The sequence below is a fragment of the Typopeltis vanoorti genome, chromosome 26, assembly GCF_054136105.1.
Source record: "Typopeltis vanoorti isolate ZY-2024b chromosome 26, IOZ_Tvanoo_1.0, whole genome shotgun sequence".
NCBI lineage: Eukaryota > Metazoa > Arthropoda > Arachnida > Uropygi > Thelyphonidae > Typopeltis > Typopeltis vanoorti.
This window is the reverse complement of record NC_143574.1, coordinates 10,277,669-10,304,773: the sequence shown is the minus strand read 5'-3', so window position 1 is coordinate 10,304,773 and position 27,105 is coordinate 10,277,669. Positions and strand designations below refer to the sequence as shown.

General features: G+C 36.6%; 1 protein-coding gene across 5 annotated transcripts in view; it reads right to left on the bottom strand.

Moving 5' to 3' along the window:
- Window positions 1-27,105, bottom strand: part of LOC150092318 (RUN domain-containing protein 1) — a 202,118-nt gene that overhangs the window by 114,702 nt on the left and 60,311 nt on the right. For all 5 annotated transcript variants that reach the window (XM_090415044.1, XM_090415042.1, XM_090415046.1 and 2 more), the window contains exons 5-6: window positions 25,542-25,649; window positions 9,618-9,770 (exon numbers count right to left, since the gene is read on the bottom strand). In XM_090415044.1, coding sequence (XP_090271170.1) covers window positions 9,618-9,770; window positions 25,542-25,649 — 261 coding nt within the window. The remainder of the gene's footprint in view (window positions 1-9,617; window positions 9,771-25,541; window positions 25,650-27,105) is intronic.

The window sequence follows — 27,105 nt, the reverse complement described above, 5'->3', positions numbered from 1 at the left end:
TGACTAAATCTGCACACAGTAGTAAAGATGAAGCCAAATCATTGACTTATAAAGAGGGATAATAACTTACCTATCTTTACTTGTTAGCATGCTTTTCAACATCCATGTAATCCTTTGAGCATTCTACAAACTTTTACAATGCCCTCTGAACTTCAGTTCTAGTTCTACCTAATTATCTCCAAATCTCTAGCTTCATCAATTTCCTGCAACCCAGTACCAACAATATGATATACTGTATTCAACCTTTTTCAACCCAAAGTACATAACCTTACATTTTGCAATATTAAATTAACAATCATTATCCTTTGCCCACAATGTCAATTTATTTAAATCATCTTGCAGGATATCTACATCACTTTTATCAACTACTGCTTTCTCCAGTTTTGCATCATCAGCAAACCACTGATATCCCACTTTAAATCATTCCCTATAAAAATTAAAGAGTAGTGGCCCTAGCACAGAATTCTGAGGTACTCCACTAGTCACCCTCATTCTCCTAGATTCCATTCCACTATACACTACTCTCTGGTGTCTGTCTGTCAGCCACCTCCTATCCATGCTACTAGCATTATATCCACTCCCATTTGCTCCAACTTTTGCAATAGTCTTCCATGTGATATTCTGTTAAATGCCTTTGCAAGGATTTCCTTTATCCATTTCTGCTGTCATTTTATTATAAAATGTGAATAAATTAATAAGACATTTAAGGGATTTTTTTAAAATTAAATTGTAATTTATATCAGGGTTTATATTAGTATACACATTTTCTTAAAAAAGGCAAACTTTTGCATTATCCTTTGTTAATGTACCATCTATATAACACAGAAATAGCAAAACATAAAGCAACCATTTTGGTAATTTTTATATGAGGGAAAAAAACTGGTCTCCACTGGTTACTAATCATCAAATTTCCTTGCAGAGAGATGATTTTTGGTTTCAGCTAATTAAGGTAAGCAGACACCCACTGTTTATCTAAGAGTGAATATTTGTATGTGCATGCACATTTATGTTACAGGAAAGGTTTCACCATCTGGAAAGCTAATTTTATTAGTATGAAGTATAAAAATTAGTAGTTTTAGGTAGAGGTGGTTTTAGCATTTTTTCGAGCCTGTGACAAATATCTTATTTGCCTCTTCAGGAAATTTAGTAAAATATTCTGGAATATTTAAATCGTTAAACAACTATGTATTTGACTTTACAACAAGTTGTAACATGTTAGGCTCAAATGGCTTGTAACAACCAAGTTACTGATTTTAAAATCACACCGTTCTACAGACAGAAACAATGGAAAACAATCAAGAAAGAATAAAGGTAAAGGATTAGGAATCTCAGACATTTTAAAATTAGCCATGTGGAACATACGAAGCATAATAAAGGAATTAGAATTAGCAAACCAACTAAAAACATTAATATAGTCATGCTAACAGAAACAAAAAAGAAGTTAAAGGGATAAAAAGATATAGATGGTTTACTAAGTTTATATAGTGGAGTGAACCACCATATCAGATGAACTAGTGGGCCAAGCGCTGCAGACACGATTTGAAGAGCTCCTGATTCAGATAAGTTTTACTAGGAATAATTAAGTTTATATGCGTAATTGTTTAAGTATGAGCGGCTGTAAACGTTGTACGCTACCGATATTATTAGTGTGGGGTTTTTTTCTTGCCTAAACTAAATTACGAAATCGTTATTATTAGACCTAGTAACCTGCAGAGAAAAAAAAAAAAATGGCGGCAGCATTGTCATTCCATGATTTTAATTTAGATTTCAGTTGTTTCGTTAAGTGTGAGGTCTGTTATATGTATTCCTTCGATTACATAAATGATTTGTGGATGTTTAGTGCGGATGGAAGAAGGGTGTGTGTGTGTGTGTGTGTGTGTGTGAAGTGCAGCCTGAACGAGGAACTGATGAATGCGAATATGAAATTGATGACAGAAAGTGCTAGTACCGATTGTGTCGTGAGTGCACGTTTGAAAGAGAAGGATGGTGAAAAAGAGAGGCGAAAAAATGTTAAAAAATCAGGAAAAAAGAAAAAGAACGATTCGGCAACCGTAACAGATGTTAAAAGGGACAAAAGTGAGGTGGAAAGAAATGAAATTGAGAGAAAGAATGAAAGTAGAAATGGCGTGATGCAGAAATCGCAAGTAAAAAAACTCGAAAGAATAAATGATAGCGAAAAAAGAATGAATGATGGCGAAAGTTGGACGCATGTTGGAACGAAAGTACTGAACCAAAGAAAGATGAATGACAGTAAAAGTGAGAAGAATGATAGCGAAAGTTGGACGCATGTTAGTCCGAAAGTACGGAAACAAAGAAAGATAAATGAGAGTGAAAGTGAGAAGAATGATAGTGAAAGTTGGACGTATGTTGGACCGAAAGTGCGGAAACAAAGAAGGATGAATGAGAGGGAAAGTGAAAAGAGGGGGTCAAGAGTTAGAAAGATCTAATGTTAGAGAGAATGTGTCACGAGGTTCGGAAGGTGAATTGGATTGGATGAAGCAAGAAATGAAATGGATGCGGAATGAAATTAAGAGAATTCAGGTTAAAACTATTAAAATAAATCATGATGGCATGAAAGAGTTAACGAAAGATGAGCGAGTGGCATTGTATGGCGAACCCCATTATTAAAGGTGTGCTAGAGGATAAAATGCACAAGATATGTTTTCTAGGCGGTAAAATGAGTTGAGTGATTGAGGCATTGAATATGAGGCGCGAGCGAGCAAAAGAGTTAATTGTATTAATTGGTACAAATGATCTGAGAGAGAACAAAGAGCATGTCAAAATGAATGTCAGGAGACTGCTTGGAAAGATAAAAGAGAATAGTGTGACAGGAAGGGTAGTCAGTGTGTTGCCTAGGTATGATTGTGGTGAAATGAGGTGGAGAGCAAGGATTATGAATGATATTCTGGCTGAAATGTGTGAGGAGATGGGAGTACAGTTTGTTAATGTGTGGAATGAATTTGAGGGACGAAGTGAGCTGTATAGGAGTGATGGACTGCATTTGAGTGGTTATGGTGTGAGTCGCTTGGAGAGACTGCTGCTGGAAAGTAGAGAAGTGAATAGAGAGAATGAATCAGATCGAGAGGGGAGTGATGTGGAAGAGCAGGAGAGTAAGACAGGAGAGATTGAAGAAGTGGAAATGAATGGGGAAGTGAGTGGTATGAGTATAGAAAATGAGAGAATGGGTGTGCAAGAGGAGCAGGGAAACGGGGAGACTCAGGGTGGACAGGGGTACACAGCATGAGAAAGGTGAATGCTCCAAGAGGAGGTGAGAGCATGTGTAGGCAGGAAAGTAATGGGATGACCAGGGATCAAGAGGAAACAGATGGAATTGCAAAGGGTTCTAAAATGAAGAAGCAGAAAGGGAAATGGCCCCATTCCAGCATGGAGAGATCACATCGAGTGAGTGGTATCAGTGGAACTAGCTGTAGATCCAGAAATGAGTTGTTATGTTTGTATACCAATGCTAGAAGTATAAGAAACAAAGCGGATGAAATGGTTGCACTAATTGCATCTGTGCACCCAGAGATTGTCGGAATAAGTGAGACATGGTTAGATGAGGACGACATCCTGACAGGAATAGAGATGGAAAGGTATGATGTGTTTCGTGAGAATAGAAGGGGTAAAAAGTGAGGTGGAGTGCTATTGATGATAGAGAAAGAGTTATGTCCATACAAGGTAGAGATGCAAGAGGGAAATAGGGCCAGTGGTTTTGAGGCAGTATGGTGTGAGATAGAGGTGAATAGAATCAAATACTTGGTGGGATGTTGTTATAGACCTGGTAATGTGGATGGTGGTGATAGTGAAATGTATAGTCAAATAAGCCAAGCAAATAAGAAAAGGGTGATCATTATGGGTGATTTTAATTATGGCAATATAGACTGGAATGAAGAGATAGCAACTGGAAGTAAAGAAAATGAGTTTCTTGAGTTTTTGAGGGATAACTACCTCAGAAAGTATGTAACAGAGAGCACACGAGGTTTAAGGGTCTTGGATTTGGTCATCTCATCAGAGGATGTAATTATCAATGAGGTGTCAAATCATCCACCAATTGGTGAAAGTGACCATGAGGTGATTACCTGGGTGGTTGCCAGCAGTGCAAGGACCCCTGTGAAAAAAGGGTATATGTGGAACTACAAGGGGGGGGGGTGATTATGAAGAGCTCAGGAGACAGCTTGCAGGTGTAGCATGGAATGAGGAGTTAGCTGGAAAACAGCAATGCAGCTTTGGGGATTTTCAAAAACTATTTAGTAGATGCAATGTCTAAATGTATACCACGGGTGAGAAGGTTAAATAAGGTAGGTGTGAGATGGATGAATAAAGAGATTAAGCATGCAATACAGAGAAAAAGGGCATTGTGGAGGCAGCATAAGAGAAGTGGAAGTAACCAATTTCATGAGGCCTACAAAGACCAGGCAAGAAGGGTGACTTGGTTGGTGAGAGTAGCTAAAGAGAGGTATGAACAGCAGTTAGCTAATGAAGCCAAAAAGAATCCTAGGGAGTTCTTTCGATATGTAGCCAGCAAAAGAAAGAATGATTATGGAAGGATGACATTGATTGGAGGAAATGGTATAAAGACAGCTGTTGCAGAATGTGTGGTGGAGATACTTAATGAGCAGTTCATAAAGATCTTTCAATCTGGTGAATGTGACTTCATGGAGAGATTAAGAGCAGTTGATGATGGGGAGGAGAGACTGACTGTAAGTGAGCAAGAGGTGTTTGGGGAGTTGAGTAAACTAGATGTAAATAAGGCTGTGGGACTTGATAATATATCACCGCGTATTCTGAAGGAATGTGCCAGAGAGTTGACACATGCCTTGACATATTTTTTTAATATGAGTCTTGCACTTGGTCAAGTTCCTAAAGAGTGGAAGGAGGGCAAGATTATCCCACTTCATAAAGGAGGTGATCGAACGCAAGCATTAAACTATAGGCCTATCTGTGTGTCTGGTGTTGTGGTTAAGTTGTTTCAGAAGCTTGTGAGAACTAGAATTCAGAATTGGATTGACAACAATGGTATAATCTTTGATGGACAGCATGGATTTGCTAAAGGGAGGTCATGTTTTAGTAATCTACTTACTTATTACAATAAAGTGACTGCTTCCTTGGACAGAGGAGAAAGATACACAGTAATATACTTGGATTTAGCAAAAGCTTTTGATAGAGTACCTCATGATAAGTTGACAGTCAAACTAAAGCAGATGGGGTTGGATATTAGATTAGTGCACTGGATTGGAGACTGGCTATCTGATAGGTATCAACAAGTTGTGTATGGGGGTGCAATATCCAGGAAAAGGAAAGTCACTAGTGGAGTACCTCAGGGGTCTGTTTTAGGGCCATTACTATTTAACTTGTATATTAATGATATTGGCGAAGATTTGGATGGAGATATTCAGTTGTTTGCAGATGATGCAAAGTTGGGACGAACCATAAAGAGTAGTGAAGATGTTGTGGCCTTGCAGGAAGACTTGAATAAATTGAGCGATTGGGCAAGCAAATGGGGATGTGAGTTCAATGTTGCAAAATGTAAGGTTTTAAAATTTGGAAAACAAAGATGGGACGCAGAATTTATGCTTGGTGAGAATATATTATTGGAAGTAGAGGAAATAAGAGATTTGGGGGTGATAGTGGATAAGGATCTAAAATTTAGGGGACACATCGCCAAAATTGTGAAGACAACACAAAGACTTTTGGGAATGATGCGGAGGACACTAACTTGTAGAAGTAGGGAGATTCTTGTTCCATTGTATAAGGCTTTGATTAGGCCACACATGGACTATTGTGCCCAGATTTGGTCACCTGGTTTTCAGAAGGATGAAGAGATGTTGGAAAGGGTCCAAAGGTGACTGACTAAGGTAGTTTCTGACCTCTGGAATGTCAAGTATGAGGAAAGATTGAAAAGATGTAATTTGCAGAGTCTAGTGGAGAGAAGGAAGAGGGGAGATATGATAGAGACTTACAAGTTGGTAAGGGGTTGTTATAGGATCAATGATGGAGAAGTTCTACAGAGAATAGTGAGAGATCAGGGGAGAACCAGAGGTCATCCCTGGAAACTGTATAAAGAGGGTGTGAGTAGGGGAGTGAGAGGCAGGTTTTTTTCGTGCAGAGTTGAGTGATTGGAATGCCTTGCCTGAGAGTGTGGTGTCTGCAAGGAGTTTGAATGTGTTTAAGACACGGTATGATGAGATGTGAGATAAAAGGACCTCCTAGATGAGTCTTTGACTCCATGAGGTCTTGTTTAATAATAATAATAATAATAATAATAATAATAATAATAATCGGTCTCTAGTGGAGTTGCCATTTAAGTCTATTATAATAAGTGGATAAACGGAATACAAAAGTACAATTTTTATAAATGATCGAATTATAACAGTTCAATTAAAAACAAATAGGAGCTATTTAAATATCGTAGGAGTATATGCCCTTGAAGAAGGTAGAAAAGAGGACTGAACAATTTTATGAGCAACTACAAAAACAAATAAATGTAATAAAAATGACTATATATTAATAATATTAATAGCAGGAGTTCGTATGCTAGAGCTGGAAATAATCCAATCCCAAATGTCTTAAGAAAATATGGAGAGCTTTGCATGAATAACAATGGCCAAGAACTATTAGACTGACTTCTGTACTTTCAATAATTTTAAAATAATTATTTAAAAAAAATAAAAAAATAAAACATATATACTTGGAATGGCAGAGGAAGAAAATCTGTAATTGATTATATCATTTCTAATCAGAAACGAGCTTCACATGTAAGAGATGTACATGTTTACAGAAGAAATGAAATTTTTTCGAATCATTACTTAGTAGTTTCTAAAATAAAAATATTTACAAAATGAAGAAAGGAAGTACTGTAAATAAGGAAAAAAAAAAAAAGAAATAGAACAAGAAATAGAACAAGTATACAAATATCTATTACAAGAAGAAAGCATTAAAATGCTACATCAATCACAATGAAGATTACTTAAAAGAAGGAAAAATCGATGGAGATATAGAAGAATGGAAAACTTTCCTAAAGATAATTCATAAAACAGTCTCTGAAGTACTTGAAAAGAAAAACATTCAAAATTTGGAACACAGATATAGCAAATGCAATAAAAGAAAAACAAATGGCATACAAATCATTCCTTCAAAAACATACAAAGGAATTAGAAGAAATATACAAAAACAAAAGAAAAATAGCTAAAACCATAGTACAGAAAGCTCACCAAGAGTTTTGGAAGAGATTTATTAATAACATAGAAGACATACATAGACAAGACATAGCCTACATTTTATATTAAAGAACATAAACAATGAAGAAAGAGATACAGCATTGATCAACATAATACAAGAGAAACAATGGCCAAAAGATAAAATTTATGGTATGATCTAAATTTAATGAAGGAATCAGTACTGATATAGAACCAATTAGATTAGCAGAACTAAAAGAAGCAATAGAGGTATCAAAAAAAAAAAATAGAAAATTAACTGGGTTAGATGGCATAAATAATAAATTCAGAGCTTTGGAAATATGGTAAAGAATATTTACATCACAGATTCTTAAAATTAATAACTGTTGGGGGAAATGTGAGATGCCATTAGATTGGTCAAAAGCTAAGGTTATATCTATTATATATTTTAAAAAAGAGACAGATAATTGCAGAAATTATAGAGGGATAAGTTTAAACACAGGTTACAAAATTTACAGTAAAATCCTGAATAAAAGACAGAAATATTGCAAACAATCTGCTCTTAGAAGAACAAAATGGTTTCAGACATGGAAGATTGTGTACAGCCAAAATTTGTGTGTTAAAACAGATTACTAAAAAAAAGACCAGAATTTAATTTAGAGCCTCATCTGGCCTTTATAGATTATGAGAAAACGTTTGACAAAATACATAGAGAAAAATTATGGAATAAATAAAAAAACAAACATATCCATTACATTCGGTACAATCTAAATTTTGGTACAAGTTAAATTTTTACTAAAATTTAACTTTAGTGATTGACTATAATTTTATGAATTGGTGAAATGCTTTACAATGCAGCCACAAAACTGGAAAAGTGATCTGTTTTAAAACAAAAGCAAAAAGTATGCATCTAAAATACAGTTATAGTTAGATAATAAATTAAAATAAGACACTGAAATTAATCAAGGTGTTAGACAGGGATATAGTAGCTTATTTCCAACTCTCTTCAACATACATATTGATCAGATTATTAAAATATAGAAAACACAATAAAACAAGGTATCAGATAATCAGATTACATTACAAGACAATGAAAATGACCTTCAGAAATTAGTTAATGAAGTAAACAAAATAGGCCAACAATACTATTTAAAAATTTAACAAAAGAACACAAAAGTCATGGCACTTAAAGGTTGAGATCATGTTAGATCAAAAATAGTCATAGAAAATAAAAAAACAGAACAGGTGATAGTTTAATTATTTAGACTGCATAATAACACATCTAAAAGATAAAGATATAGATGAAAAAATAAAGAAATTTCAGAAAATCTGTGGAACGATTAAAAGGACACTAAATAAAAACAAGAAACTCAGCTAAAATTTTTATAAAGCAATGGCCATTTCCACTCCATTATATAGACTGTTGAAAAGAAAGATGAAAGTAAAATACAACTGCAGAAATGAGATTTTTAAGAGCAACTGAAGGATGCACAAAATTGGTCCATATAAAAAATGAACACTGAAGAGAGTTAGATATTTACAACATAATGCAAACATCAAAGGAATACAGGGAGAAATGGAAAATCATCTATTTAGGATGGAAAGATGTCGGCTACCAAAAGAGGTAGGTAGATATAGACCAAAGGGAAAGGGAAAGAGAGGAAGACCAAACTGCATGATGAAAGACAAGTGAAGCTGGAAAGGGAAAGTGCCTAATCCTTTAAGAGAAGAAGAAAAACACACCTTAATAATGACATGATAAGGTGTTAATCCCTATGTATGTTGTGGTGGTGGTGGTGGAGGAGGAGGAGGAGGAGGAGGAGAGATTTCCAGGAGGGAGAAACTAGTATTTCCATAAGAGACTGGCTAACTCAAACTTAATGAACCAAAAGTAAGTTTGCATCAGTAAGGTGTTAACTTACTAAAATGTTTTGTTTTTTGACAAATGTCTTATCAGAGCTTCTCTCCAATCTTCTATTACTTTTTTTATATTTATGGTAATAACAAGAGTTAATAAAAAAGAATGGAAGAGAACAAGCAATTCCATTCCCATTTGTTGGATCTTAGTAGCTTTCCTTTAATAAAATAAATGGATAAAAGTAACTCTGTATGCTGAAATATCTTGTCTTGTGTTAAGCTTTTCATGAACCATTGAGGTTCTTTAGCTGTGGACTTCACAACCGTCTCAAGGATAAGGTAGTTTGCTGCATGCGTCCTTGTGTGACTCTGAAATATCTAACATAAAAAAATGCTTTAACAGCAAATTTCACATTCACTATTTCATATAAAATTGTGATAACTTACTTGGATAGAAACGGTGAACAAATGGATTTTTATAAATATATATATATATATATATATATATATATATATATATATATATATATTAAAAGACTAGCAATTTTTTTTTTTAACTTCATAAAGAGATTCATATAAAAGTACCTCTCTAATAGCCTTATCCACTTGACTCCTTAACTCATCTGGGCTAAGTTTGTGTAGTTCATCTAGATTAAGTGGTAACTTTCCTTTAAGTTGTTCAATTATAACAGACTGTCGTTCCATAATCATACTCTGTGGCATTCCAGCTTCTCCAGTCTAAATGGGATGAGTGAAAAAAATTTGGTTTTTAAATTTTGCTTTATAATGTGTGAAATAATTAATAGCTTTAATGGAACATGTCTTCCTGATGATGTCCACATAACATTGAATGAAATATATTGGAGTTTTCTGGAGTAAATTTTATATAATTTTTGTTACAAGTCATAAAATGTACTTTAATAATTAATGTATAAAGTAATTAAAAAATATAGGAAATTCCATGTAAGACCTGTACTCAAAAATTTCCTCTATAGATAGTATATGAATGGAAAGAACTGAAAATCTCTCTAAATCACCACAAAGTTTATAAACAGTCATTTTGTTTCATTTAGATCATATGACAACACTATCAATATGTGGATGATCAACTAGTTACTAAAATTATAATATAAGTTATAAATATTATTCATAATATTATTTACTTTTTATATGTAGGGTTTCCATAAAAGATATTGGTAATTTGATTTTTTAAATTTTTATTTATTTATTTAGTTTAATATATATCAAGCTACTGAAATACTAATTAAAGACAACTGGATGAAAGGGAGTATTGGATTTGTGTACTTTTTGGAGTCCCAATTCAAGACTCTTTTCTGTCTCTAGTAACAGATAGTACAGTCCATTTACAAACCATGCCAAGAGTTAGCAAAATAGCTCTCATCCTCATCCCATATGAACAGCTCTCAATATTTAATAAAAATCTTATTCATTTTAAGACTATTTTAAAAATCCTTATCCACAAAAATACAGACATTATTAACTTTGATATTACATCTGTTAATGTACACCTCTTAAGAGACATTAGGATCTGATTAAGTCATTTTCTCTCCCAATTACATTAAAAAAAAAAAAAACTGCATAATCTGCTGTACATGCTGTCTATTTTACATGGAAAGGAAAAATATGCAACTAAGTAGATTGGAATGCAGCAAGTTTCCTCCCCACTTTTTAGCTATATAGAACACTGAAAACAAAGCACTCAACACAGCTATACTGAAACCTTAACATTATTATTGCGGGCAACTCCAAGGAGTCCTTAGACTCATCAAGGGAGGCCCTAACATCATGTCAAGAACAACTATTCAACATTCACACAGTATCTATCATACTTTGCCTTGAACTCATTCACAGTCATGGCACCCACAACAGACTGTGGTAGCTTATTCCACTCATTCACCACTCTCCAAGTAAAAACCTAGCTCTAACACCCTTGCTAATCACACTCTTGCCCAGTTTCCATGGATGGCCCTAGTCCTCCCACCACCAGTCCTATTCTCAAAAATATCCTCTGAATTAATCTTATAGAAACCCTTCAGTAATTTGAATGTCTCAATCATATCACCCCTTTTCCACCTATCAACCAATTTCTGCAACCCATTAATCTTCAAACTGTTCTCATAAGGTTCATTCCATAGGCCTGCTATCATCTTGGTCACTTGCCTCTGGATCCTCTCCACCTCCTCCCCATCAAAAAGAAACCATGGCACCCAAATATGGGCACAGTAGTCAAGATGGGGTCTTATCAAGGCTTGATACAAATGAACAATCACTTGCTTGTCTCTGCTCGTCAAAGTATTCTTCAGCAACCAAGTGTTTTGATGAGCTGATTTAGCCACTTTTGCAATGTGCCCCCTAAACTTCAACTTCCTATCCACCAACATTCACAAATCCCTGGCCTCATCAATCTCCTAGAGTACGGTCCTACCAATGTGGTATACTGCTACTAATCTTTTCACCTCAAAATGCATAACCTTACATTTTATCACACTAAATTGATATCCTGCCATTTTCTTAGACTTAGCGAAGGCATTTGACAGGGTGCCACATGATAAACTGATATTCAAGTTGCAGCACATGGGTCTAGATGTCAGATTGGTCAACTGGATTCAGGATTGGCTGTCTGTTAGGTATCAGAGAGTTGTGTATGGTGGGACAGTTTCAAGGAAGCAGAGGGTTACAAGTGGGTCCTACAGGACTCAGTACTGGGACCTATATTGTTTAACCTTTATATCAATGACATTGTCAGTGGATTGCAGGGGGATATTTAGTTGTTTGAGGACGATGTGAAGCTGGGAAGGGTTATTAGTAATAGTGCAAATGTGGTAGCCCTGCAAGAGGATTTGAATAAGCTAGACAGATGGGCAAATGAATGGGGTATCAGTTTAATGCAGCAAAATGTAAGGTCTTGATGTTTGGGAAACATCGATGGGACACTGCATACTCTATCGGAGGAGTTATACTGGAGGAAGTAGGGGAGACAAGAGATCTAGGGTTAATGATTGATAGAAATCTGAAATTTAGGGGACATGTTGCAAAGGTGGTGAAGGTAACACAGAGGATTGCTGCAATAATGAGAAGGACACTGACCTGCAGAGATAAAACAGTTATCATTCCATTGTATAAGACCCTGATCAGACCACACTTGGACTATTGTTCTCAGATTTGGTCCCTGGGATTTGAAGGGGATAAATTACCTGTGGAAAGGGTACAAAGGCAGATAACAAAGATGGTTTCAGGACTGTACAATAATAGTTATGAGGATCGGCTGAGGGAATGTGGACTGCAGAGTTTGGTGGATAGACGAAGGAGAGGTGATATGATTGAGACTTTTAAACTGTTGAGAGGTGGTTACAGGGTTGACACTGGTGAATTCTTTCGCTTGGTTTAACAATGGGAAGAAGTGATGACAAGGGTCCTTGGAAGTTACGAAAGGAAACTGTGAGCAAAGGGTGAGGAGTGGTTTCTTTGCATGGAGGGTGGTTGAACCATGAATGCATTGCCTGATGGAGTAGTGAGAGCGAGAACGGTCAAAGAGTTTAAGGAGTGGTATGATAGACTTTGTATTTCTTAGGGGGGGACCTCCCCTCGATGAGTCTTAATAGACTGTGTTTCTTAGGAAGGACCTCCCACGATGAGTCTTTTGACTCCATGGAGGCCTGAATAATAATAATAATAATCCATTCTCCTTAGCCCAGTCTGCCAAACGATCCAAATCATCCTGCAAAATTTTGACATTATGTGCATTCACTATCGCTCTACCCAACTTTGCATCATCAGCAAACAAATGAACAGTTCCTCTCAGATCCTTTCCTATATTGTTAATGAAGAAATTAAACAGTAGTGGTCCAAGAACAGAACTCTGCGGCACACCACTAGTCACAGGCCATCTTTTGGACTCTACTCCTGAATAAACTACTCTCTGATATATCCATCCCCATATGCTGCACTTTACTGATTAGAATTCCATGTGGTATCCTGTCAAAGGCCTTAGCAAGGTCCAGCAGAATCATTGTATACCCATTACTCTTATCCGGTTCAGCCATCGCTGTGTTATAAAACGTGAGCAAGTTACTGAGGCATGATCTACCCTTCACAAAACCATGCTGTCTCCTATACAGTATCCCATTTTCATCTATCCATTCCTGTATTTTCCTCTTGACTACCTTCTCCAACACCTTGACAACGACTCCTGATATGCTGATCGGGTGGTAATTTGCAACAGCAGTCTTGGAACCTCCTATGTGCAGTGGAGCTATTTTCCCTTCTTTCCAACTCCTCGGGACTAACCCAGACCCAAGACTCAAATTAAACAAAATGGTCAAGGGTACTGACAATTCTTTAGCCGCTTCACGTATGACACGAGCTGGTATACCATCCAATCCCACAGATGTATTCACATTAAGGTTTTGTAATAGACTATTCACCTCCACTTCATACACCAAAATTCCCATATAAGCTGTTGGTTCCTTCATTCCTGCAATATCACCATCTGGTTGATATACTCTTGCAAAGTGCTCGCTCAGTAATTCCACTATATCAACTGATTCTGTTACCGCCTTACCATCGGCATTCTTTAAAATCATTCTACCGTATACATTTTTTCTTTTACTTGCAACATATCGAAAAAACTGTTTGGAATTCTCTTTAGCCTGCATGGTAATTTTCTTTCATAATCCACTTTTGCTTTTCTTACCACACTTGTTACCCTTCTGGCCTGCACTTTATACCATTCGTGTGCATGCAGGTCACCTTTCTCCTTAAATTCCCTCCACAGCTGTTTCTTTTTCTGCAGCTCAAGTTTAATGGTGTTATTCATCCATTTAACCCTTATTTGATTTACTATTCGGACTCTAGGTATACAGTCAGCCATTACTCTTGCAAATGCTCCTTAATCACCTCCCATGCACTATCAACATCCAGCCCTTGCAGTTTTACATGCCATAGCACTGAACCAAGCAATCTCCTAAGCTTGTCATACTTACCAGTCCGATAATTCCACATATACCCTGTCTTAATTGTAAATTCCACACCTTTAGCCACCTCCCAGGTCAAGATCCTATGATCACTCTCACCAATTGGTAGCAATGTGGTCATATTCATTACAGTCAAATTCTCAGATGCAATTGCTGGTCAAGCACTCTCGAACTCCTAGTGTTTTCCATTACGTGCTGTCGCAGATAGTTATCCCTTAATAACTGCATAAAATCCAATTCCTTCCTACCATGTGTTTTCTCCTCCTTCCAATCAATGTTATCATAGTTGAAATCCCCCATAATAATTACCCTCCTTCCACTCATTGCTTCTATTTGCTTATGCATACTATCTCCACCATCTATTCCATCTCCTGGTCTATAGCAGCACCAAACTGTATATTTTGTTCTGCTAGTCTCAATCTCACACCAAATAGCCTCAAATGTGCTCTTTTCTCTATCCTGCAGTTTAATTTCTATTCTCCTTGGCTGCAGTGCATCAGCTATCATCAATAACACTCCTCCCCCCATTTTATACTCTCTGTCCCTCTTGAACACACTATACCCCTCACATTCTATCCCACTAGCTATATCATCTTCTGTCAGCTATGTTTTACTAATGCCAATAACCTGTGCCCAGGAAGAGCCAACCAAGGCCAAAAATTCTTCCTTCTTGTTCCTAATACTCCTGGCATTAGTATATTAATATTCCTGGCATTAGTATATGACTGCTACATAGTTTCGTTTGCCATTTGGCCTTAGCCCAACCACATTTAATAAATTTTAGTACATTTAAACGGACGACATTATAAAATGCACTTTATTATCAGCAAAAAAAAAAAAAAAAATGATAACTGTCTTCCTTTCCTAGACATATTAGTAGCACAACTTTTAAATGGTTCATTCTCGTTTTTCTATTTGAAGAATGCCAGTACACTCTACCCAGCCAATATACATCACTTGGCCCAACAATACAGTATTCTTAAAGCTAAGAGATAGGGCTAGAATTATTTGTTTCAATGACACAGCTCTGTATGAAGTCATATGGAAATAAGGTGGTGAAATTATTATTATTTTTAAGAGAGAGAGAGAGAGACCAGGGAGTTGACTCATTGAGGGAGGCCATATATTACCCACACCAGTTGTCATACCTGCTCATGAACTCATTCACACTGCCTGCATTCACCACCTCCAATAGCATTCCATTCTAATCATATGCACAACTTAGAGTGAAAAATCTAGCTCTCACTCACCTTCTTCTTGACAGCATTCATTCTCAACTTCCAAGGATGCCCTCTCGTCCTTTCCCCATCCTCTATAAAATGAAAAATTGAATCTACAGATATCCTGTATGATCCTTTCAGAAGTTTGTAAGTCTCAATCTCATATCATCCCATAATTTCTCAATCAGTTTTTGTAATTTGTATTCCACAATCCAATATCATTAACATTCTCATTTGCACTCTCTCCACCGAATTAGCATCACTACCAAAAACCAGGAGACAGACCTATTCATAATAGTCCAAGTGATATCATATTGTGGCCTTGTAAAGAGGCAAATGAATGGCTTATCTTTATATATCGAGGTTCATTTCACCATTGCAATTATCCTCTGAGTGGATAATTGCAATCTCTGCTATATGGCTTTTGAACTTCAACTTCAAATCTACTAAAACTCCAAGCTCCAAATAAATGTAATAAATTTATATAAATTTTATGTACGCAAGCAAAAACAACTTCATAAATCTTTTTGTTGAAGATATCATGAGTCTATCACATGGCATCATTTCATCATAATCAGCACAGTTCCAGTTTTGAGGCCTGAAACAATGCCAAATCTAACCAAAGTGACACGACACCTCACATAAAATATTAAAATGACATTCTTTGAGAGAGGATGGCTGTTTCCTGGTATAGGCAGTAAACCTGTAAAATTCTTTAATATATTTATGTAATTTTTATTTAATTTATTAAATATATTTGATATAATAGAAAGCAATATATACTAAGTGGCCCTTTTATTAGGTATGTCTCATTATTGTAGACAACTTAATGCCAGGTAGGAAAATAGTGTAACATGTGCATGTTGTGTGTGTGCTGTACTGTAGTGCCTGTGATAATGGCATTACCCAACACAATACCTTAAGCAATATTCTGTGTAATATGACAGCTGACGTCATAAGTGCTAGTGCAAGTATCACAGAAACTGCTGCTGTGCTAAGTTGCTAAAGCAGGCTGCCCAGGAATGGCTCTATCATCAGAAAATGTTTTCAGTTATTGGTAGTCCTACTCATTATTAGACAATCACCCTGCTCATTGCATGTTTCTAATCCAAAAAATTCAAAGATACATGCAGTCAACAGATGGAACATAATCTGTTAAATGGCAATATAATATAACAGTTGTCTGCTTAGGAGCATACTGGAATAATGTGCCAAAAATGGAGTACAGCAACCTAAAAACAAGTAGTTATCACAGGTACAGTAGGTGCAGGAATGTTAAACACTGGCAGTGGAAAACAGTTGGTAATGGGAAAAAAAAAATTACGTCGTGCATCCTGTTCATGGCAAGAAAATGATATGCACTACAGTAGCAGCAGCATAATCAATGGACCCATCAAAAAAAGCAACAGTTTAAGCTAGCAGCAGCAATGGTATGAAAAGATGGTATCTAAGGGTACTAGTGGAGCAAGATCTTAATGTCACAGTCTATTGAATACTACTATTGACTATCCATGTGCCTAGTTGGCAACCATGGTGACAGCAAATATGTTACGGATTCTGGAGGTAAGGCTTATACATTTGTTATTCATAATGGTACCATTTAAGAAAATTAACAATTATACTATACACAGTCTAGCCATGAATACTGTTACAACTTAATGTATAAGCCTTTAATCAGTAAATCGTTAACAGCTTTCAGCACATACAAACCACATGTATAACATGCATATAGCAGTTCTCAATGTTTGAAATCTCTTCCTTTTGCCTTCACATACACCCAAAGTCTGTGAGACCACATACTGATGGTGACACGCATAACATCCAATGGAAATGCTGCCACTGTCACTCCAAATCCACCTTCAGGCCTTGTGATGTTGAAAGTTTATTTTTCACTTGGTTAGACTATAATAAATTTAGTTTAATCCTTTATCCAAGTGTGAGCAAACAAAGTTTGTGCCTGAAAGTAAGGTGGTACAACACCAGGCAACTCGTTGCAAAGGTGGAGCAAGTTAACATCACTGAGATAGGAGTGATGTTAGCTTGCTCCACCTTTGCAACGAGTTTCCCAGTGTTGTACCACCTTACCCCAGTCCTGAAGATACTTTCAGGCACAAACTTTGTTTGCTCACACTTGGATAAAGGATTAAACTAAATTTATTATAGTCTAACCAAGTGAAAAATAAACTTTCAACATCTTTCTCTAAATCCAGGCCCAAGTGGAGATACGAGGCAGATGACCTTGCTAATGCTTCTGCCTCGTATCTCCACTTGGGCCTGGCTCCCACTGAAGAGACCGCAATGAAGGTCGAAACTAGTCTGGGTAGTGGCCCTTCCCTTAATGCATAACATTATACATATCCGCAAGGAGATGTGTTTTGCATGGGAGATACTGAGATAGGAGTGATGTTAATTTGCTCCACCTTTGCAACGAGTTGCCTGGTGTTGTACCACCTCACCCCAGTCGTGAAGATATTTTCAGGTGCAAACTTTGTTTGCTCACACTTGGATAAAGGATTAAACTAAATTTATTATTAAGGCCTTGTGATGCTGGGGTATTGTTTCTTGCAGGCTAATCAGCTTCCAACCACAATTTGAAGCCTAGTGGATTCAGATCGGGACTATCAGATAGCCAATCAGATGGTGATATATGGTCAGGCATATTTGCCTCCAACTACTGTTGTGTGGTCCTTGCTCTGTGTGCATAGGCTGAGTCCTGTTAGAAGGTCCACTGCTTACCATGGAACAAGGTGTTATTCAGGGACCATGCCACAGGTTCAAGCATAGTGTCTTGAACATCAATCTTTGGCAGTGGTTTTGACCACTTTCTTGCAAAAATGCAACTTTGATATCCCCCTGATACATCCCTCACCAAACCATCAATGAAGTCATGATGACCTCTCTGAATAGTGGGTGCTATGGCACATGGTGTGTGACCATCCGCAGCATATACTCAATCGTTTTGGTGGTTAAGTGACTCTTCGATGGTGAAAATTTTCTCATCGAAGAGGATATCTCTGTGTCTGTATTTTGCATACTACCAGAGAAGAGCCTTTGATTTTATCACCTTCTGCTGCATAAGTTGTGGTGTTAGGAAGTGTCCAGCAGAACGACGATTGGCTCTCACCCCCGGGTTATCACAGTTAGTAGAGGTGACATCGTTCTGTATGAAATGTTCATCTCTTGCGACATCACTTTCTGCATTTTCACAGGATTACAGCAGATGCATGCCTTCACAGCCCACACAAGCTGTTGCATCCAAATGTAGCATGGTTGATCTGTTCTTTGGTGGTCAGATACTTCTTCTATATTGTTATAATGGTTAATAGTCTAATGCACAAACAACCTACTGATCCTGAGTGTTTTTAGCATGTTGAATAACAACCTTGTGAAGTGCTATTACAGCTGCATGGTTCTCATAATCTTCCATGCATGTTAACTGTTGACAACTTTCTTTATATACTTATAAATATATGAATGTTCGCTGTGCATAACACTACTAATAAAACCAGGATCACACAATTCTGTGGGCAGCGTAGGGGGGGGGGGTATTTATGGCTAAACTAGGTATATATTAATTAAAAGTTTTTTCTAATTAATATATAGTATTCTTAATTTCCTTAAGCAATACCAGAAGGTTTTGAAAAGGTTATGAGAAGGTAACAGCATATCACAAGCTACAGATTTCACGGGAATGGTTACAGGAGCATTGCTGTACTTCACTGGCCTGTTCAGTCACTAAATTTCAATCCAAATAAACATCAGTGAGATGAGTTGGATAAATGTTGCTAACAGCTGGCCTGATTGGCCGAGTGGTTAGCGTGTCTGCTCTCCAGATGAAAGACTATGGGTTTGAATCCCGCCATGGATGTTTGTGATTGTTTGGAAAGATACTGGTGGTGGGCAATAGATGGCGTCGGTGTAGATGAAGGTAGTAGCGGTTTGTTGTAGTTGGCGGATTGAGTAGTAGAGCCATAGTTGTAGAATAGGTGCCCTCCCTCGATGAGTCTTTGGACTCCCTGGAGGTGTCATGTAATAATAAAGTATTTCTCTCTAATTTGGAATCTAATCCAATGTAGTACTGCCATGGATAAGAGTACTGAGGAACACTTTCAGTACTTTGTGACAACCATAAACTAATGAGATGCTACTTTGCAGAATAAAAAAGTGCCACTCATAATCAATATGAAAAAATCCATATTAGACAGGTATACCTATTAAGATATTCAAAATAAGTTCTCAAGTGATGTAGAGAAGGAAAAATATGAAACTAGAGGTGACATGAATATAATTTTACAATTTGTATTTGTGTCTGCTTTAGCTTGTATTGTATGCGTGCAATATGTATTACATATATTACACACACACACACACAAAATAACCTAAAGTAGATATATATATATATATATATATCTGCTTTAGCTGATACAATGTTACTAATGAATTTAAAAATTCATTAGTAACATTGTATCTACACACACACACACACACACACACACACACACACACACACACACACACACACACACACACACACACACACACACACAGTAAAACCCCATTTTTATGTTCCCGCAATTTACATTTTCCTGCCATTTACGTCATTTTCTGTTGGTCCTGTCTTAAGGCCTATTCTCACGATGTATTGTTTTCCCGCCATTAACAACTTGACATGGATGTTATTTACCGTGATTTGCATTTTTTTTTTCTCGGTGGCAATACCGATTTTCGAATCAATTTCAGCAGAAATCTGCACATTTCTGTTCTCAGGTGGTGTTGCTTTTGGCTTTAGTTTCGTTTCTGCCATCAAAGTGACTTGTGTGCATGCAGCAGTACTGTAGTGATAAGCGATACCATGATTTTTCAATCACAGTACGAACTGATATTGCAGAATTTCTACAACGTAATTTAGCGTGTGAAAGTTGGTTTCAAGTTGCGGTGGTGGATTATCCATGTTAGTAACATGGAGAAAAAAGACAGAAAATGTATTTTGGTAGAAGAAAAGATGGCAATTGTGCAACGTGTAAATCGGCATGCCGGAACACGTGTGCATTTAGTATAAGATCTTGGACTCTCCATGTCCACTTTGAACACGATAGTAAAGAAACAGGTCAAGCATTGAACTCAATGCAAAGCAATCTGGCGCTAAGTCAAAAAAAAAATCTTGTCTGACTTACTGCTAGTATGTAAACTCACATACTAGCAGTAAGTCATCTTTTAGCCTTTTTTAATGTTTTTTTTTTACAATTCCTGCTATTTGCACTTTTTTCCATCAGTCCCCTGAAAAGTGTAAAAAAGGGGTTTTACTTTATATATATATATATATGGATACAATGTTACTAATGAATTTTTTTACCCCTCTTTGCTATTTGTGGAAGTTTTTCCACTTGGTTATAGTATAAATTAAAGATGCCAAGAAATTATATATTTAGTTTAATCCTTTATCTAAGTATAAGCAAACAAGTTTGCACCTGAACCATTTTCAGGACTGAGGCAACTCATATACAGAAGCTTATAACTTCACATCACTTGCCTTAGTATCCCATAATGCAAAGCACATATCCTTACGAGTGTGCAGAAGTAATGCAAAAGCCATATTTTCACATATTATTATTATTATTAAGAGAGACCTCCAGGGAGTCAGAGACTCATCGAGGGAGGCCACATACAACACACACACCAGCTATCATACTTATTCTTGAATTCATTCACACTGCTTGCACTCGCAACATCCAATGGCAATCCATTCCAATCACTAACCACCCTCTGAGAGAAAAATCTGGCCCTTACACCCTTTTTGGCAGCCTTCATTCTCAGCTTCCAAGGATGCCCTGTCGTCCTTTCCCCACCCTCCATAAATTAAAAAATCCCATCAATTGAAATCTTGTATGACTCTTTCAGCAGTTTGTAAGTCTCAATCACATCACCCCTCTTTTTCCTATTTGCTAGTGTCTGCAATCTACAAATTCTCAACCTGTCTTCATAATCAGTATTCCACAATCCTATCATTTTTAACACTCGCCTTTGTACTCTCTCCAATATATCAGAATCACATTGGAGACCAGACCTGCGCACAATAGTCCAAATGAGGTCTTATCAAAGCCTTGTAAAGAGGCAAAATAACATCCTTATCTTTACATGTGAATGTTTGTTTGAGCATTGCGCAGTTGTGCGCAATGCTCAAACAAATTTTTATTTTTTGAGTTGTATTTGCAATCTTTGCCACATGGCCCCTGAACTTCAACTTCCTATCTATTAACACTCCAAGATCCCTAGCCTCATCAGTTTCTTCTAGCCTAATCCCACCAATATAATACGACATTGGATAGGTAATCATGCCAAAGAGAATGACTTTACATTTACTGACACCCATTTTCCCATGCCCACAATTCCAGCTTATTCAAATCATTCTGCAAGGACTGCATATCAGCAGCATTCATGATTACCCTGCCTATCTTTGCATCATCAGCAAATAACTGCATGTCACTTGTCAAATCCTTCATATCATTAATGCACAGATTGAATAACAGTGGACCAAGCACTGATCCTTGTGGTACACCACTTGTAACCTTAAACCTTGCAGACTCAGATCCCTGGTATACCACTTTTTTGATATCTGTCAGTCAGCCATCCTCTTATCCATGCTAATGTTGTATAACCTAAACCCATTTTCTCCAATTTATGCAGCAGTCTGTCATGTTGTATTCTGTCAAAAGCCTTAGCAAATTCCAAAAGTATCATGGTGTATCCATTTCTCTTGTCTAGTTCAATAGTAACATTGTTATAGAATGTGAGCAAGTTGCTAAAACATGACCTTCCCTTAGTAAACACATGTTGCTCATTACAAAGTAGAGATTCACTGTCAACCCTTTTCTGAATGCAGGCCCTAACTCATTTTTCTGAAATCTTCACCACCACTCCTGAGATACTAATTGGTCGATAGTTTGATACATCGGTTTTTGCACTGGAATTACCATACATTCCTTCTATTCCTACAGAATCTCCCTGTTCTGAGACTCATATTAAACATCCTGCTCAAAGGAATGATCAATTCAGCTGAACACTCTTTTAGCACACATGCTGATATTCCATCAGTCCCTATTGCTGAATTCTTATTCAGTTTGTGCAACAGCTCTAATACCTTGGCCTCACACACCTGCGTTTCTTCACTGGGTTGATAGCTTTTAACGAAATGGGCACTCATTAACTGAACAACCTCTTCTGCATCAGTAACCCTCACTCCATCTGGATTTAGAAGAGTTATTCTTTCATATTCATTCTTTCTTTTACTTGCAACATATCGACAGAATTCTTGCGGGTTGTCTTTCGCATGCAGAGCCAGTTTCTTTTCATAATCGGACTTTGCTTTCCATACAACAGTATTCCTTCCACATCGTCCTTTTCTTACGAATGTCTTGCTTAATAAGATTACACATCCATTTGACTCCTACTCTATTTATTCTTCGAACTCTCGGGACACATTCTGATTTTGCGTCATTTAAATATTATTTAAATGCTTCCCATACACTGTCGATATCCTTTCCATCGAGCAACCGATCCCATTCCACTGAACTCAGTATACTCCTCAGTTGGTCATAATTTCCTGCTTTGTAGTTCAGCATTTAACCTTTTCTGAATGGAACATTCATAAACTTAGTCACTTCCCAAGTGAGTACCACATGATCACTGTCACCAACTGGAGGCAGAATGGTTACGTCTTTAACTGAAATTCCCTCTGACACTATAATCAAATCTAGCACTCTTTGACCTCGAGTTCCTTCTGTCACATGCTGCGTGAGAAAGTGGTCCAGCAACAGCTCAATAAATGCATTTTCATTCTTCTCATGAAATTCTACTGCTACCCAATGATATTTGTATAATTAAAGTCTCCCATTATGATTACTCTTTTCGCTCACCTTTTCTATTTGGTGATGCATTTCTTCATCAGCAGCAACCGATCCACCAGGTTTGTAACAACACCTCACAGTGTAATTTGTCTTATTAGATTCCACCTCATACCAGATGGCTTCAAACTCACTGCCACGTGAAATACTGTTAGTAGTATTACTATATTCATAGGTCTCAACTCTAACTGGATTTAAGTCATCCAATATCATTAGCGGCATGCCCCCTCCTCTCCTCTCTATCCTTCCTAAAAATACTGTACCCATTACACTTGATACCTTAATAGGTCTTATTCTGATAGCCAGGTCTCACTAATTCCTACAATCTGAGATCGCAACATATTGACTAAGGCAACAAACTCTACCCCTTTGTTTCTGATACTCCTAGCATTCGTGTACAGACATAATAATCTACCTTCATGTTCTTTAGTATACCCTTGTTTGCAGTCTGCCTGACGCAATTGGACAACCTGCAGATCTCTATTTCTTCTCTAATGCTGTAGACATCTTTGCACACATATGATTGGTCTGAACTGGACGAACACAAGCCCAAAATCGTTCTCACATCATCAACATTCTCATGACAAATTCCATTCCCATCATTAACACAGTTATATTCCATTTTCGCTCTTATACTCACATTCACATCATTCCTCCCTTTATAATTTAGTTTCCCTGACTCTCTGTGTTAGGTCTTATACCAGTTAATAGTTTTTCCAGACTCCTGATACCAAAAGAATTCAGGTGTAGACCATCCCTCTTATACAAATCCAATCTTCCCTCAAACTCACTCCACACATACAAAAACTTGCATCTATTCCTTCTACATAGCCTATGCATTAAATCATTTGCCATCATAGCCCTTCTTTTTGTTTCATTTTTGTCATAGCGAGTCATTTTTGTAAAATACTAACGATTTTCACTTTCTCATTCTTCACTCTCGCCTCTTCCGGCAACGCTTTCATGTAATCTCTCATACTGAACTTATCACCAGTTAAAGTGTTCGTACCTACTACAACTACCATTTCATTTACTTTTCTGTTTTTGAATTACTTGAGTTATATTTTTAATTTTCACTCCAGGAAAACTCAATGTTATGACTCTCTCATCTATAGCATGTTTTATTATAAAGTCACCATACCAAATAATTTCTTTCTTTTTACTAAAAACGTCACTTACCTGATTTTCGTTATTTTTTGACTTACCTGTTTCCTTGCTTTGTTGTTTCTTATTTTCCTGTTCATTTTTCTTTTTCTTCCTGTGCTCATTTAAGCATCTCTCAACTATTTGCAATTCCTGCATTGTCTCTCTGATGATCTGCTTCAACTTCGCTATTTTGGCGGTTAATTCATTTTCGTTAACCTCCTCCATGTGCACAATAACCTTGTTGGCAGGGCTAACCTTCTTGTTCTTGCTTGCGGTGCTTTTTTTTAGCATTGCCATTCTTGTCCTTTTTTGGCGCCATTTTAAACGTATACTAAATATTAAAATGTCTTAATAAAAATGTGATAAAATACTAAATGCACTATAAAATTCTAAACTCTATCCTAGTATACTACAAAACATTAATTTTCTAAGGAAAAACACAATAAAAACAGACAAAATATATGAGTTGCCAAATGGTGTCAAACCTTATTATTAAAATACTCTGGATTAGAGACAGTTGTTGGATGTTTTTCCACATAGTTATAGTATAAATTAAAGATGCCAAGAAATTATATACTTGGTTTAATCCTTTATTCAGACTCAGAGGTGATAACAATTACTTCAACCTTGGTATAACCTTTGGGTCTGGCTCCCACTGATGAGCCCTCAATAAAGGTCAAAACTGGTCTGGGTAGTGACCCTTCCCATAATGCATAGTATTATACATACCTGTAAGGATATGTACTTTGCATTATAGAATACTAAGGCAAATGATGTGAAGTTATAAGCTTCTATATACGAATTGCCTCAGTCCTGAAAATAGTTCAGGTGCAAACCTGGATAAAAGATTAAACCAAGTATATAACTTCTTGGTATCTTCTTTGCTAAATCCTCAATCATCACTGGATAAAATGATGCTTGCAGTCCAGTGTGCATCTGAATGTGTTTATGATCCATTGTTTTACACTTTTCCTGCTCAAATTAAAGAGCTATCAAGAAGGGAGAAACTGAACGACTTAAATTTTTCTGTTACAGCTAGGACCTGGGAAGACAAATTTTAGACAAACTGACCTGCTAGAACAGTTTCTAAGATCAATACTGGTAGAAAAAAAAGTCATGAAAATGAACCTTATCAGTTATTCTTCATAAGTATCCTGAAATATTTAAGATGCAATGCAATGCAAATAAAGTGCTGAAAAATTTAGTTATCGTACTTTTATTTAATATAAGCAAGCAAGCAAGCAATACCTCATATGCATACTGTTCCAAATCTTCAAGTTGGTCTTTCAGCTTTTCTATGAGTTCTTTTTGCTTTATCCTCTGTTGAGCAAGCTTTTCTTCATGTTCTTGTTCTGTCTATAACCAAAATTATTTAATACTTTCCTATTAATGACAAATTTCTTTTTAAACAGTTGCAAAAATGCATTGCTACTCTATTAATGAGATAACTTCAATACAGAAATAAAATAATTTCCCAATGCTGAATTGCTTACAGAGTATATAACCTATTAAATCCAGAACTATTGGGGTTGGGAACTGCAAGATTGTGGAAATTTGGTTCCTTCAAGAAACACATCAACAGACGGTGTCCATCCACGTGACAGTAATGTGCTATAGGTTTTGCAATATTTAATCTGGAACTGTATTCAGGAAACTGACGAAACTAGAGATTTGAGGGTGTTAATGGATAAGAAATTTAGATGGGCACATAGCAAAAGTGGCTAAAGCAGCTCATCGGATTACTGGGTTACTGAAGCATATCCTGACAAGCAGAGATAGGCAGGTTATAATACCTCTTTATTGATCCTTGTAGGATACCATCTTGACTACTGCATGCAGATCTGGTCACCTGGTTTCTTGGCAACAAGGAAGAAGTGGAGAGGATTCAGAGATGAGTAACCAAGATAGTAGCAGGTCTATGGAATGAACCTTATGAGAACAGGTTGAAGATTTGTGTGTTACAGAAATGGGTTTACAGGCGGAAAAAGGACAATATGATTGAGACAAACAAATTACTGAAGGTTTTTTTACAAGATTAATACAGAGGAAATTTTTCAAACAGGTCTGGTAGTGGGAGAATAGTTGCCGTCCTTGGAAACTGAACAAGAATATGGTTAACAAGGGTGTGAGAACTACATTTTCTGCTTGGAGAGTGGTGAATGAGTGGAATAGGGTGCCAGAGTGTTGTGGGTGACATTGCTATGAATGAGTTCAAAGCAAAGTATGATAGATACTGTGCAAATGTTGGATAGTGATTGACATGTTTAGGCCTCTCTCTCTCTCAATGAGTCTAAGGACTCCATGGAGTAGCCTGTAATAATAATAATTTTTTCTGAAAGTCCTTTAACATATAGAATACAAATTCTACTAACTTCTTCTTGAGTAACAATTGTCTTCTTTCCATCCAATTCATTAACTTAATACCTTCCTTATCTCTCCTAAAGACAAATATCTTCCTCCTTCTTATCCTGGAGTTTACAGAATCCCTGCTCTTGTGGCTTATGTTATTATAGAGAGACTGGTTGATCTGCACAAATTCGTCTTGATGAACATCAAGAATATGTTTCACTTAAAGAACCCAATAAATCTGGTTTAGCAAACCATATTCTCTAAAAAATACAGGATTTTTTGGAACAAAAAGTATTAGATAAGTTATTTTCTTCTGGAAAGACTGTGCAAAGTAAGCTGTGAAGCACACATTTACAATACCAACCTTAACAAAAATAATTGCATTAAACTTTCTCAATTTTGGAAAGTTATACCGATTAATACTCAGCATTCATGTGTTCTGTAAACTGTAATTAATTTTTTT